This window comes from Anser cygnoides, chromosome 5, assembly GCF_040182565.1.
Source record: "Anser cygnoides isolate HZ-2024a breed goose chromosome 5, Taihu_goose_T2T_genome, whole genome shotgun sequence".
Classification (NCBI taxonomy): domain Eukaryota; kingdom Metazoa; phylum Chordata; class Aves; order Anseriformes; family Anatidae; genus Anser; species Anser cygnoides.
The window spans coordinates 50,704,697-50,718,295 of record NC_089877.1 but is presented as its reverse complement, the minus strand read 5'-3'; the positions used below and the strand labels follow the sequence as shown (position 1 = coordinate 50,718,295).

The following is a 13,599-nucleotide window of genomic DNA, read 5'->3' as shown; positions in this document are numbered from 1 at the left end:
TAGGAAAAGACCTGATAGATCACCCCTAAAACTGTCAAACACATGTACGGAAACAGGTCTTGGTCTGGCTGGGATGGAGTTAGCTTTCGCTGCAGTGTCCCATATAGTGCTGTGCTCTGCACCTGCAGCTAAAACAGCCCTGACAGCACACCAATGCTTTGTTTGTAGCTGAGCAGGGCTGGCACAGGAACAAGACTCTCTCCAAACCCCAAAAAGTCTGGGGATGGGCAAGAAGTGGGGAAAGGACATCGCCAGGGCTGACCTAAACCAACCAAAGGGATATTCCATGCCATACCGTGTCACAGTCAGCAATAAAAGGTGGGAAAGGGGAAGAAAAGGGGAGGCACTCACTATGAAGACCCCAAACAACCACTATACGTATTGAGGCACTGCTTCCCAGGCATGGCCAAACATCACTTATCGATGGGAAGCAGACAATAATTGTGGGTTTCTTTCCTCTTTGCTTCTGTGTGGCACTTACTCTTTTTTCCCATCTCTTTTCCCTTTAATTAAATTATCCTCATCTCAGCTGCCTCAGGCCTTTTTCTTTCCATCCTACTTTCTTCTCCCCCTCTTCTTTTGAGGAGGGGGAGCAAGAGAGCAGTTGTGGCTGAGATTAACTGCAGGGTAAAACAACCACTGGCTATACCTCATTCAGCTGTTGGGGTATTCAGTGACATGTCATGGAAGGAGTCAAGCCCTCCAACTGTGCTACTTCCTTGCACATTCACCAGCCATGTTTTCAACACCTAAGCAATGATAAGCATTGATAATTCAACCACATTCATCAGTAGGATATATATGAATGCCTTATCTTACCAGAAAAATGCCATTAACTCAAATTTTTAACCAAGTTATCTTTTGCTAGAATGGAGGCAATGGCTTGTAGTTTCCCACTCTGATGCCATTTTTTGAGGCACTCAGCTTGTCTGTTCTCCAAATTTTGTCTTCTTGAGCACAGGCTCCAGCTAAAGGCAGACATATGACTTACGATTATTAGTGAGAGTAAGGGAAGCAGTATCATGTCCAAAACTTTTCAACATTAATAAAAAGGAAAAGGTGTATCAACTTCTGCCTGCAATATACCTTGCTAGCCAGGGGAGAAATAAAAAGAACATTCAAACGAAGCATAATGAGCTAAGACATATTTTTAAAAGCCAAAACTAAGAGATGTTTGATTCAGTACTTACTCCAGGCATAGAGGCAATCATCTGTTTATGCAAGATTGTTGACTCAGCTAGTTTAGTTCCAGCATCTGCACAAACAAACTAAGAAGAAATTAAAGATGAGTTATTTTTGAATTATTTGTGGAGGAACCTGAAAACCCTAATAAGTTATTCATGACTTCGTTACAATCACTTCAGATCTCTTCGTGCTTATATTTGTCGTAATTTGCCCTTAGAGCTCTCTTCCTTTATAAAGAATTCAGTTTGCTCACTGTTATAAATGAGACAATTTTAATGAAAAAAATTGACTTTTATGTGCTTGATGAACATGTATATGCTGTGCAGAAGCAACTTTAAGAATATTACGTAATAAATCAAGTTTTCCTTTATAGGCATAAATATTTATCTTTGCCATTCCTTGGATATATACGATCATAGAATCCTTTAGGTTAGAAAAGACCTCTAAGACCATCAAGTCCAACTGTTAACCTAGCAATGCCAAGTCTACCACTAAACCATAACACTAGGCACCTCATCTACACATCTTTTAAATACCTCCAGGGATGGTAACTCAACCACTTCTCTGGGCAGCCTGTTCCAATGCCACACTACCCTCTCAGAGAAGAATTTTTTTATAATATCCAACCTAAACCACCCTTGGCACAACTTGAGGCCATTTTCTCCTGTCCTATCACTTGCTGCTTGGGAGTAGAGACTGACCTCCAACTCCTCTTTCATTACTGTTTAAAACAAGATATAGGAAAGCAAGGCAGCATGCCATGTTCTTTACTGTGATTACAATGCTTTCATTTCAATGAAGTTCTACAATGATTTAATCAATTAATTTAACCAATTCATCAATGATTTAATATGAACACACTGGTATAGTGCAGTTTAGCACAATAAAAGCAAAAAAAAAAAATCCATACTGTTTCTGAGACAAGATCAGCATCATTCTGTTATATCTAAATACCTCTTAATTAGTTTTCCTATGTTTTTATTTTCCTTGCTTTCCTTTTTTAACTCTATTTCAAATCTCTTGCCCCAAAATCTCTGATGTCCACATCACCCATACATTAGATTTACCATTACTGTTATTTAATCTTTATAAGCTTCAGTAATGTATTTGACACCACTCAGATGATGTGCTTGTGCCTAAATTTGTTGTGCTAATACTGTATTTGCAGTTGAGCAATATCTGTCCATGATGATGCAAAGTAACTTTCTAACAAAGAGAATACGGCAAAGAACTTATAAGCTAAGGTATAAGCCTTAATTTTCTTTCTTGAGAATGAATACTGTGGTACACAAACTGAGACAGATCTGACTACACAATATACTTTACAATTGTCTAATGCATGCATTAGCAGTGTTCTCAATGACTGGAACTCTTTTTGAAAATATGTCAAATATACTTCACAGACCTAGAATTTATTCTTGTACTTCCACAACCTTTACCTTTCAATGATAGATTTATTCTGAACTTAGACTGCCTACTGAGACTTGGAAACAACTCATGTATCAAGGCTATGTCTTGACCAAGAGTCTGTTCTTTGGGATAAATACCAGAAAGACATACCTGAGTTTAGATTAATAATCTAATTAGGTATCCTCAGACATAGGCCTGGCTCCAGTAGACTCTTCTTTTGCTTAGAAATTATTTTTCACCAGAATAAGCCAAACAAAAATAAAATAAGAATCTGACTCATATTTCAGTTGAGAGGTGGCCTGGCACTCTTCTTACCAGAGCCGTAATCATTACTTAGAAAGGAAAAGAAAGCCTTAGGGTTATGGGCTATGTCAATCCAGTCTTTGTCTTAGTTTAAGCAGTAACCATGACTCTCCACTTCTCTTTAAACAGAAGACCCATTAATGGACTTATGCAAATAGATGACAGATTTTCTCCTAATGCTGTCTGTATCAGAAAGAGCAATCCTGATGCTGGGTCTGTTGGAGAATAGATATGCTGTTTTGCTGTGTGAAGGATTTCTCAGTCAATCATTTGCAGGTAGATTAGGGTTCCCTTGTACTACAACAAGATGCAAAAAAAGCAACAAAATTCCCTGAATAATCTGGTTGAGTATATTTAGCATTCAACAGTGAATTCATTGTGCTGCTACAGACATTATACAGCACTAAACATAGAAGTAAAAAAAAATAAATAAAAAAAAACATTGCCAAAGAGAAATGTCATTTATTTCAGACATTTTCTTTTAAGAACAATAACAAGAAACAGCAGCAGCAGCCAAAAGAACTTCTACTGGTTTCCTGCAAGCTTTCTATATTTTTTGCACAAAGGAGTTTGGGTTAAACAAGATATTGATTTATATGTGAAAAACAGCTGACAAACTCCATTCCATTTCTAATGAACAATCAGGCCTTGCTTAGTTTATCTTTCTCATCATTTGACTACCAGGTCCAAGGATCCTTCCTCAAGTCACAATGCAGTCAAGAGAGGATAGGCAAAACAGACTCAAAACATGCATTTCTTTCATTTCCAGTCCAATTCACTGTCATTTATGTTGGCTGCTACTACAAATACTCCAAGGTGTTAAAATGTTACTGTCAAGAGATTCAATGCCAGCAATGTGTAAAGAAAATAGGAAAAAAAAGTATTCCCACACTGCAAAAACATGAGGAATGGGCAATGCATCTTCCTAACGTTGTCTGATGAGCTACAGATGGAGCATAATGTTCAGGTGGGAATGTCTGTGGAATGAAGTGAATTACCTATATAATAATTTATCTGTATGATATCTCTATTCATAATCAGAGTTGTAAAAGTATATATTCCTAGCAATGTATTATATGTAACTTTAAATCCTTCTGGTCAGTAATTAGCAGACCAGATCTTCACAAATACATAAATTGGAACCACAAGATTTACACTGATTTACAGTAGCAGAAGGTCTGGCTGAAAATAGGAGTCATCTAATCAAAACAGGTCAGATACAGTGAACCTTAGGGACTGACTGAACAAACAAGTCCTAATGAGACTAATATAATTTAAAGTCAGTGAAAATCCTGAAGACGTACACTGATGAAATATGAGCACAAGAACAGTACTGGGAATCAAAATGCTGGGTGAAGCTGTTCCTATGGAAACCCATGGAAGAGCAGCAGGTACATGATGGCCTTCATTGGCTAAGACAAACCAAGGAGACAGACTTTTTGTGCCCATTATCATCCAGGATAGCTATGCAGGATTGGGATAATCTGGTTAAAATTCTCATTCTTTGTAAAGTGGGCTAAAGTTACTCTCATCTTAGCATTGATGTCACCAATCACCCTGATAGCACCATATAATCTGGAATCAATGTGGGTGTCAAATGTACATTCCTAGGAACTCCTTTGTTAGACAGCCCACAACTGATCTATCATTAAAATAAAGTTCTATCTCCTTTGTTATTTTGAACATTTTGACTGAATCTCTGTATTCTCTATGCTCTGTCTGCACACAATCTCGTATAGAGGCTAACATGTTCGTGGATAAGGGACTGTCTTGGAAATGAAAACCATTTCCGTTTGGTACTATATTAACTCTGGTACAGTTTTATGGATTCAAAATCAGACAATGTGAATGAATATTGTAGAGGCCTTGCATGGTAAAGAGGTAAGCAAAGCCTTCCATTCCATTAATGACACCAAAGAAAATTAAAATAATTAATACACCTTAAGCACTGTGGTAATTTGAGAAACCTGCTAGTAAAAACAAATATATATCTAAGTGGTTACTGTGGTATTCAAATTCAAGAGGCTGTTGAATGTTTCAGACCACACACTACTGAGAGCTGCCAATTTGCACAGGCAATGGACGAAGTAATCATCATGCCTCCAGTAGGCATCCATGGCAGGTGGTCTGAACACAACTCCTGTTCTTTACCATTGACTGAACAAAAACAGAAGCTGGCTGCTTTGGATAGCAGGAAATATGACTTACTTCATTAGCCTCTGAAATATTATATACGACATTTACAGCCACATTGGATCCTGTTGTGGAAGGTATGAATGGCATCCCAAAGTCAATGTAGCATATGGGAACAGTGCTAGGAGGAAAGTCCAGGCAATTATCATTTTACCTTTACTTCCAGCATGTAAGAGAAAGTTTTCTTTACTGACTCTATCAGGTGATTGACTGAATGTTAAGGACAAGTGTTTACCAGTTAAATTCTACTGCCAAGACTGAAGCAGTATGTTTGCATTCCCAAATGAGGAATTCAGGATTGACTGGACTGTGAAAATTAAGCTTCCCTGTCACCTTCACCATAGGACTGAGCTGTGCAAAATAATGGAGCAGTGCAAAAAAGTTACTTTATACTGCAATCTAGGAAAAGTCAGCTCAAGTTAAACACTGAAGCACATGTAATCAAGCTGTATCACTACAGCTTAAGACAGAAAGAGGTAGGTGGTTAAGTTATTTGAATTTGATGGTCTTGGCTGGGAATGAAAATAGAAAGTCTAAGAAAAAAAAAAACAAGCAAGCAAGCAAACTGTGGGAGTCTTAACAGTATGCACCTATGGTTACAAATGTAACTAGATTCACATTTTAAAAAGTGTTTCCCCTGACATTGCTGGTACTTTCTGCAACCATGTTGGACTTGAAAATTCTTTTTGCTGAATTTTAGCTAAGACAGAATCTATGTGAGAATAACATGAGGCAGATCTCCTGTACCTGCACCAACAGCAAGAGATTCATGTCTGGTAAGGGTGACTTTAACTTCAGTGCCTGTAGCAATTCCAATATGACACTGCGTGTCAAGTAGAATTTGTCCCTTTCCTACAAAAGAAAAAAAAAGAATTATGAATGTCATGAAGTTCACTGACACCCACTAGTAAACCACAACAATAGTTTTTATCTAAATTCAAAAATGAAGTAATAGAAGTGTACTTTTTGTTCCTATCTTACAAAAAGGCTGACATCATTCATCATTTATGCAATTCTACGGATCAGGTGGAATGGACATAAACAAGAATATGTGTATGATTCTTGCTCGACTTTGCAAGATATTTCACAAGAAACAGACAGACAGTTCTACAGCCCAGGCATGCACGGTAGATCACACTGCATAGTTACATACAAAGAGAGAAGGAAAAGCAGCAAGGATTGACATAGGAGAACAAAACTGGCAATAGTATTTAGCATTATTCTTTCATTAAACCTGCTAAAAAAGGTCTAGATTTTACCATGTATTTTACAGTTGTCATTCCCCTTAAAATAAGGTTGTCTGCAGCAAGCAGTACTTTTCCACTTACATAATAAAATCTATCTTGGCTACAGCTGCTACAACAGAAACATTTTAAAACACATGGGGGAAAATCAGCCAATGGAGATTAGACCACAGAAGCCTAAGAGCAGAGTTGTAGAGCTGAAACAGCAAGGAGGTGCAAGAGATAAGAGGAGCCTGTTACACATCATACTTTGACGTTCTGACTTTAAAAGATAAGATAAAAATGTGGAACAAATGCATAGCCTGCTACTGACCATAGCAACTCAAACATTTTGATCAGCTGACAGACTTATACCGAGCTCTCTTTCAAATGACCATTAGAGAAGAAAAAAATGTCTAATAAAGAGAGCGTATCCAAAATGAGATAAAGATTTAAAGCTTAGCATCTTTTATCTTGTAAATCTCATGCATTTGTCTCCTCACTTGAATAAGTTAAATGCCTGTAACTTTTCTCTTAATCAGGGCCTCATTTCCTGCAAAATGGAGTAATGCCGGCCTTTTCCTCTAGGAAGTCGTGCAAGGTTTAATTAGTGAGGGTCAGTTTGAAGTCCTTCTCCAGCTGCACACAGTAACAAGCTCAACTAAAAGGGAAGGAGTTGGAGGAGGTGGGTGGCTGGAAGTAAGACTGAGCTTTGGTTGCTGTAAACCTAAGTTCCTCAGAAAGTTGATGTCACCACATTTTATCTGGGTAGCACACAGCCAAACAAAGCTTACAGGAACACTGAGTGCCTCCCACGGCATCCACATGCCTTTTAATGAAAGCAGGTTTTAAATATCAGCCTTTGGATTGAAAGAAGGCACCAAAACAACATAATGGCATGTCTGTCATGGAGATTACGATGCCAGTCTGTGATTCAAAAGACCTGACTTCACGCTCCTGTTTTGCCCAACACAAGCAGAATTTTGATCTTCAATTACATTGACTGTGGTCAGGTAACACACAAGCTGATGGAACGACCCCACACTGCGGTGGTGCTTCTCTGAACACGCTGCAGCAGTCAAGGCTGCTGAACTTAACAGAAAGCTAAGGCTCCAAGGTATTTAAAAAAAGAAAAAAAAGTCCATTCTTTTACAGCAGCAGCAAATGCTGGATCAGTGCAGCTGTATTATGAAACAATGTCTTGAGGGGACAAGTACTCAAGTCACAAATCCCACATGCATGAATGGTGCTCTGATCTTATTATGTCCCCAGGAGCTCATCGCCAACAAGGCCATAGGCAGATGCCACAAGAAGAAGAAAAACAGGGCAAGCATGTATAATTCCCGCTATCACTCTCATAGCCAGTAACTATTTTTTGCTCAGGGAACTTCTGAGGTCAGTGTCGCTTCTGTATAATCCTTAACTCTCAGTGGACTTCTCTTCCACATGTGTCCACTGACCTCTTGCACCATGTCAACTTTTAGCACCAATTATTTGGCAAGGGGTCATTGTTTGAAAAGCCACTTCCTTTTACTTGCTTTGACATTGGTTCCTACTAACTTAATATGTTCTTGTACTGGGCAGGCATGAAATTACCCACCCCTGCCTGGGTCACTTGTGACCTTACAGACCTCTGTCACATTCCCATCGGTTGTTGCTTTTTCAGATCGAAGAGCCCTGACTTAGTTGTTTTTTATAGGGAGTTTACTCCATGGTTTGATCTGTCTTGTGTCCCTTATCTGAACTTTCTCCAGTTTTACTACATCCTTTCTGGGCGTGGGGAACCAGAATGGTGCACAGTACTCAAGGTGCAAGGGGACCCTGATGACCCGCTAGAACATATATTCCCCAGCAAGAGTGACCCTTCCTACTGTCACATGCCTTCATAGTCCTGAGTCACACAACACAATGCCTTGCCCAGACAGTTGACAACTGCATCCCCCAAAACAATGGACAGAATTTCCTATCAATAATCCAGTACAGCAGCCTGCACATACTGGAAAAGAGGTAAAAATCTTGTCAAAAGAGATCAGCCATTTCACAGGCTAACAGCTGTACTACACAGGATGCAATTGGGCCATCATAAATTGCTTTGTCAGAACACTGGGGAGGAAACACAGACTTCACAAATCCCAGCTTTCCTTGTCTGTAAGGATAATACAACAGTAAGCAGACTTCTTCTCAAACTACTCTTATCTCACTGTCTAAATTCCCAATGTTTGTTCAGCACAGGCACTGCACAGACAGATTAAGGAAAATCAAGCAAAATGTTTTTCAACATCTGACCTCTTGCTTCCTGCACTGTAAATTGGGAGTGATGACACTGCAGTCATGACCCAGAGTACCCCTCCTACTGATGTCTCCTCATTCTTATCATTCTGAAGGTGATAACTATGTATAAACTATGTTTTTACATACTTTAAGAACTCTATATTCTGCCACAGCTCGGTAAAGTGGCATAAGTTCCATGAGAACAAGGCCCGGAGGAATCATGTGTGTAAACCTGGAACCAAAGAGTCAAGATTGCAACCCCTTTAGTTTCTCCGTTCAGCCAAAGTAACCTCCTCAAATGTCTATGCATTCCTATAAAACAAATGCCTTGCAGCCTTCAAACTATGACTTGCCAGAGGTGTATGTGTAGAATGTGAAGTTTGTTTCTAACAGTATCTCAGTGCCCAGTCTTAGTAATAAGAACAGTAAATTTGGTTTAATGGAGTAGCATGCTACCATCCAAGCAAGCCAGGATAAAGCAAAAGCCCTTTTATTTGCCTGTGTTGCTACTGCAACAATTAAAAATACTGAGGATCTGCCATCTGAATGTTCTTAAAAAAATCAGTATCAAAATCTTCCCATGTACAATTCAGTGGCATACTGCGTTTATTTAATTAGGGCCAACATGTTAGTAGAATGCTAAGTTTAGGTTCAAGCTTCAGCAACTGTAGGAGGTAAGAGAGCCAAAACATGTTCATTTAGGACCTTAAGAGACTTGAGAGGAAAACTGATAAGATAATAACAATCCACAAAAGAGATGATACTCTCAACTGCGAGTTCCAAAGGCACTGAAAAAATCACATTGCTGACCTGGAACAGAAACTCAGACAAGGAAATATCAGATTGATGCGAGTCTTCAGGCTCACCGGCAAGAGACATTCCTGCCATAGGGTGTTAGGAAAATGTTGGTAATAAAAATAAAATAAAGAAAGAAAGATTTGGAGTGGTCGAGCAGCATTGACTTCTATAAAGTACATATTAGAGTGGCTTGTTGTTTGAAAAGAAAAAAGATTCCTTCATAGCATATCTGAAAGTTGTATCATGTTGTGACACGACATCTTGTTCAAGTCAGTACATTCAAAGGTACAAAACAAATAATTAAATCTGAATAGTTTCAGTATTCACAAATGATATTCCTTCTGGAATTCACTTCTACAAGGTATTCTATCACAAACAGCACTGTTTGGTTATAGTGATTTCCACTGTAGAGAAGCACAAATAGCTCAACTAGCCTATTCTTTCTAACAGCAGTAATTAATTTGATATATTTAATGCAAAGCCATGGCAAGCTTTCAGCAATAACAAGGATAATGTAGTGTGGAGTTCCACTAAATTAAGCATTTTGTGGATATAAATTGCAGGAGAACATTCACTAATGATTCCATTTCTGGGTCACCAGGTTGCATTAAACTAAATCAAGAAGGAGTTTTTACCAAGTGCTATAATCCAAGTTTCCTGTGTGCAATTAAGTACTCAATACAGTTATAGAATATTGAACGAGGAAGCATTCAAGAAAAATGTTTTGTGTTTTTTTGTAATACCATGTTTTAATAAAATTTTCTTAAAATAACTGGAACTGTGGAGTTTGACGGGAGTGAAACATTTCCTGTATTTCAAAATTTGCTTTAGAAAGCGTACATGAAACAGTCTTATTAGATCTCAAATGCAATAGCTGCTTCAGTTCTAAACAGGGCTTTTTTTGTTTGTTTGTTTCAGTGAACACCCTTCCCTCATTCTAAGTTAACATTTTTCTCACTTTACTACGCCTTGCCCAAAGCCTGAACTATAGATTTAATTCAAATTACTTCCAATAGCTGAACAGTCTCTTCTGTATTCAGCAATTTTTTTTTCTTTCATAAACTCTTCTCTTTCAAATAAGACAAAAAAGAGAATATTTCCTTACTGTAGTTAAACTTGCAGTTTCTATTTAATGCTTCAAACCATTACACCCAGTGAAAGATTTTTGTGTTGTGGTGCAGGTTTTCTTTGAGTGTCATTGTTTTTTTTCTTCACTGTCTGTCCAGTGATACTTTAAGCCTTACTGACTGAAGTGATGCATGTTCCATTTGTACAATACCGACATAGAAAATCATGTAGCTACATATGAAAGAATGTTTCATGATGATCAATTACTGTTGTACCTTAATCTACATAATGGAGCATACAAGGCCCTAGTAAAAGGTTTGATTGTTTTCTGTGGGTTCTTTGGTTGTTAACTTCTCACCAACTGCTACAAAAATGAACTTGACTAATAACCGAGTGTTCTTTGTATATCGTAGATATACAGACAAGAATCTTTTCAAAGATTCTAAGAATCTTTTTTTAAAGAAACCTTTTTAAAGGTAGACAAGTTCTCTTTTCTTTTCTACACAGTTAACAGCCATGCACTTCAAAGTGAGATACATAATACAGAATAAAACAGGATCTAAGCTGTGAAACTCCTAACTTGGAGTCTTTCACTTTAATCAGCAATCTGTTCCCTCCCCTCATAGCTTTGCTCTGAAGTGGCACTACCAGGAACATTTAAGTTTTTACTGCTGTACAAGTTACGTGGCTAAATCTGTGCACTAGGAAAGATACGACTACTCAGACATTTTAAATCCTGAATGAATACCAACCACCATCTCAACAAGAGAAAAATTTTCAAAAATCATGAAGTCATACTTTTTTTTTTTCTGAGCAATGTTTTCAGCAGGTTCCCTTTATCACTAACTACAGTGGGAATGCGAAACTCAGTATTAATAGGCACTGAATCATCATCCACTACTTGATTAGCCAAACTACATTAAAACTGTTGACATGTCTGAGACTTGACACTGATTTCATCTTTACTTACAAACATCCTACTTGAGGGAAGTAGGACTTTGTCTGTCCTATTTTCAGTGGTCTCTAATGGAAGATATAGTCTCGTTACCTTAGTGAAGGCTCGGTAGCACAAACCACACAGTTCCACCAGGTAGGCCAGAGTGAAGACAGCATTCTGAATTACAAAGCTTAGTAATTTTGAAAAAGGTTCCAGAAGACTCTGCAATGACATGATTTAGGGAAATCAATAACTGTTTGCTCAGCAAAACAAAAAACATTCCAACTTGGAAATGTCTGAATGGAACAGCATCATTATTTTTAGCTCAAAGGCTATTTTGCTGTGATTTACACTGTTTCAGTCAAATTGCTGTTCTATCTAGCATTTGCCTTCATTCTTGTACAACAAATTAGAAGCAACAAATCAGAAAATAGTTTCATCTCTACCACAACGCTATGAGACATCAGAGACTCTATGGTGTTTATGCAGGAAAACCTCACTGACCTCGGTGGAATTGTACTAGTGAGTGGACTGCAGAATCAGGAAGTTCATTACTATTTTTTTCTAACCCCCCCCCCCCTTTTTTTTTTAAGAGAACATCAAATCTTTAAGATATACACTCACACCCACACAGGAATGTAATACCACCCACTCTTTACTGTAACCTAGATTCCAAAGCTCTTACTGTTATCCAAAGAGTATCAGACTGAACAATTTTATGCTTATATATAATATTTTCCTAGCTAGAGGATCAGAACACATTTGCAGAATAATGCAGGCTGGCTAAACATGAGGCAAGAGAGTTGCATCTTCTTGGAACTTACCCTGGTGGCACTAGTGGTAGGGATCTTCAACAAGCAAATCATTATTCTTAAACTAGAATCTAAAGAACACTGTGAACAAATTTGAAGAAAAAAAAAGTTAGTACCTTTCTGCGCCTATCTCTCGCTTTTAGTGCTGGCAGCTATTAATAAGGTATAGGTGAAGTCTGAAAAATGATCTCTGGTGACTGATCTTTACTTACTTTGCCTAAACTGACTTAATCCGGAACACACAATCATACCCCCCCTCAATGGTAACATACCACAGCATGGACCTTGAAATGAGAAAATTTCACAAAAGGGCTAGTTTAGAAAAGTTACGTTTTCCTTCCTATGACAAACATCTCCTAGAAATACATTCTCACTGTAATGAAAATTGATTTAAAAACTGAGTGGGTTAGCAAGAGGTATGTACCATCTACCTCATTTCTGTGGTTGTCCTGGGCTATGACATTTCCCCATGCCTCAAGACAAAGCTGCAACTCAGAGCCCATGACATCAGAATGTGCCTTTGCAAAAATCTGCTCCAGAGGCCCCTCTAAAGATGTTCTCTATGGTGTAATTTATTTTACTTCTCTGTACATCACACTGTTTGCAGCAGTGAATGGGACTTTCCAGGATCTATCCATTGTCTTGACTTGCCTCAGCTGCAAACATCTAAAACAGTAAAGAGTCATTAATGACCCCTGAGGAAGGAACAGGAGAAGGAAAGTTCAGAAGCATGAGATTGTTTTACTTGTATCACTAATGATACCTCCCATGAATAACAGGGAAATCATAGTAAACACTCCATCTAAATGTTCTGTGAATGACAGATACGCAGATGGAACTATTAAGATTCAGTTCGTCGATTTTCATTTGTTTTACATTAGGCAAAATGCAACAGATTGGAGTGGCTACTACCCAAAAAGAGAATGGTAACTGCCTATTTGGCTGAGTAAGTGCTGCTGGATAGTGCCTCAGTTTACCTACACCTGAAGACATTTCACGATCTGACTACTGCTTAACAGACAGTGACAAGGAATTTAATGTGTTTCATATAGTTTGGGAGTAACATCCAATTTAAATACAACATTACAAGTTACAAAGGTAGATTTTTGATCTCCTCAGTTCATACTGAGCAACACGTCTTTGCCCAAAGACACACTGTGGGAAATTCACATTGTGGGAAATGAAGTCAGAATAAGGGTATGAGAATCCCTTGTTTACTGGAAAGACTTAGAAAAGTTTTTACTGTTTACTTAAAAAACATCTGGAAATGTACACAGCAGGAGTTAAGACTTCTCTGTATGTCCTCTGAGCACTCAGAAATCAGAGTCCAAAGCTTCCAGATTCAGTTTCCATATTCTCATTACAGCTGGAACTATAACCTGGACAGTCAAACACCTTA

At 38.1% G+C, this 13,599-nt stretch overlaps 1 protein-coding gene across 18 annotated transcripts in view; it reads right to left on the bottom strand.

The window, feature by feature from the left end:
- Positions 1-13,599, bottom strand: part of UNC79 (unc-79 homolog, NALCN channel complex subunit) — a 102,439-nt gene that overhangs the window by 14,328 nt on the left and 74,512 nt on the right. For 11 of the 18 annotated variants that reach the window (XR_010831977.1, XM_048070406.2, XM_048070395.2 and 8 more), the window contains 4 exons: positions 12,213-12,281; positions 11,422-11,610; positions 5,839-5,943; positions 1,191-1,268 (listed from right to left, as the gene is read on the bottom strand). Coding sequence is in view for 17 of the 18 variants with exons in the window: in XM_048070406.2 (XP_047926363.2) it covers positions 1,191-1,268; positions 5,839-5,943; positions 11,422-11,610; positions 12,213-12,281 (441 nt within the window). In the remaining variant the exon portion in view is untranslated. Of the gene's footprint in view, positions 1-1,190; positions 1,269-5,838; positions 5,944-11,421; positions 11,611-12,212; positions 12,282-12,701; positions 12,867-13,599 lie in introns of those variants that run through there. The other 7 variants (XM_048070400.2, XM_048070398.2, XM_048070407.2 and 4 more) reach the window with 2 other exon arrangements.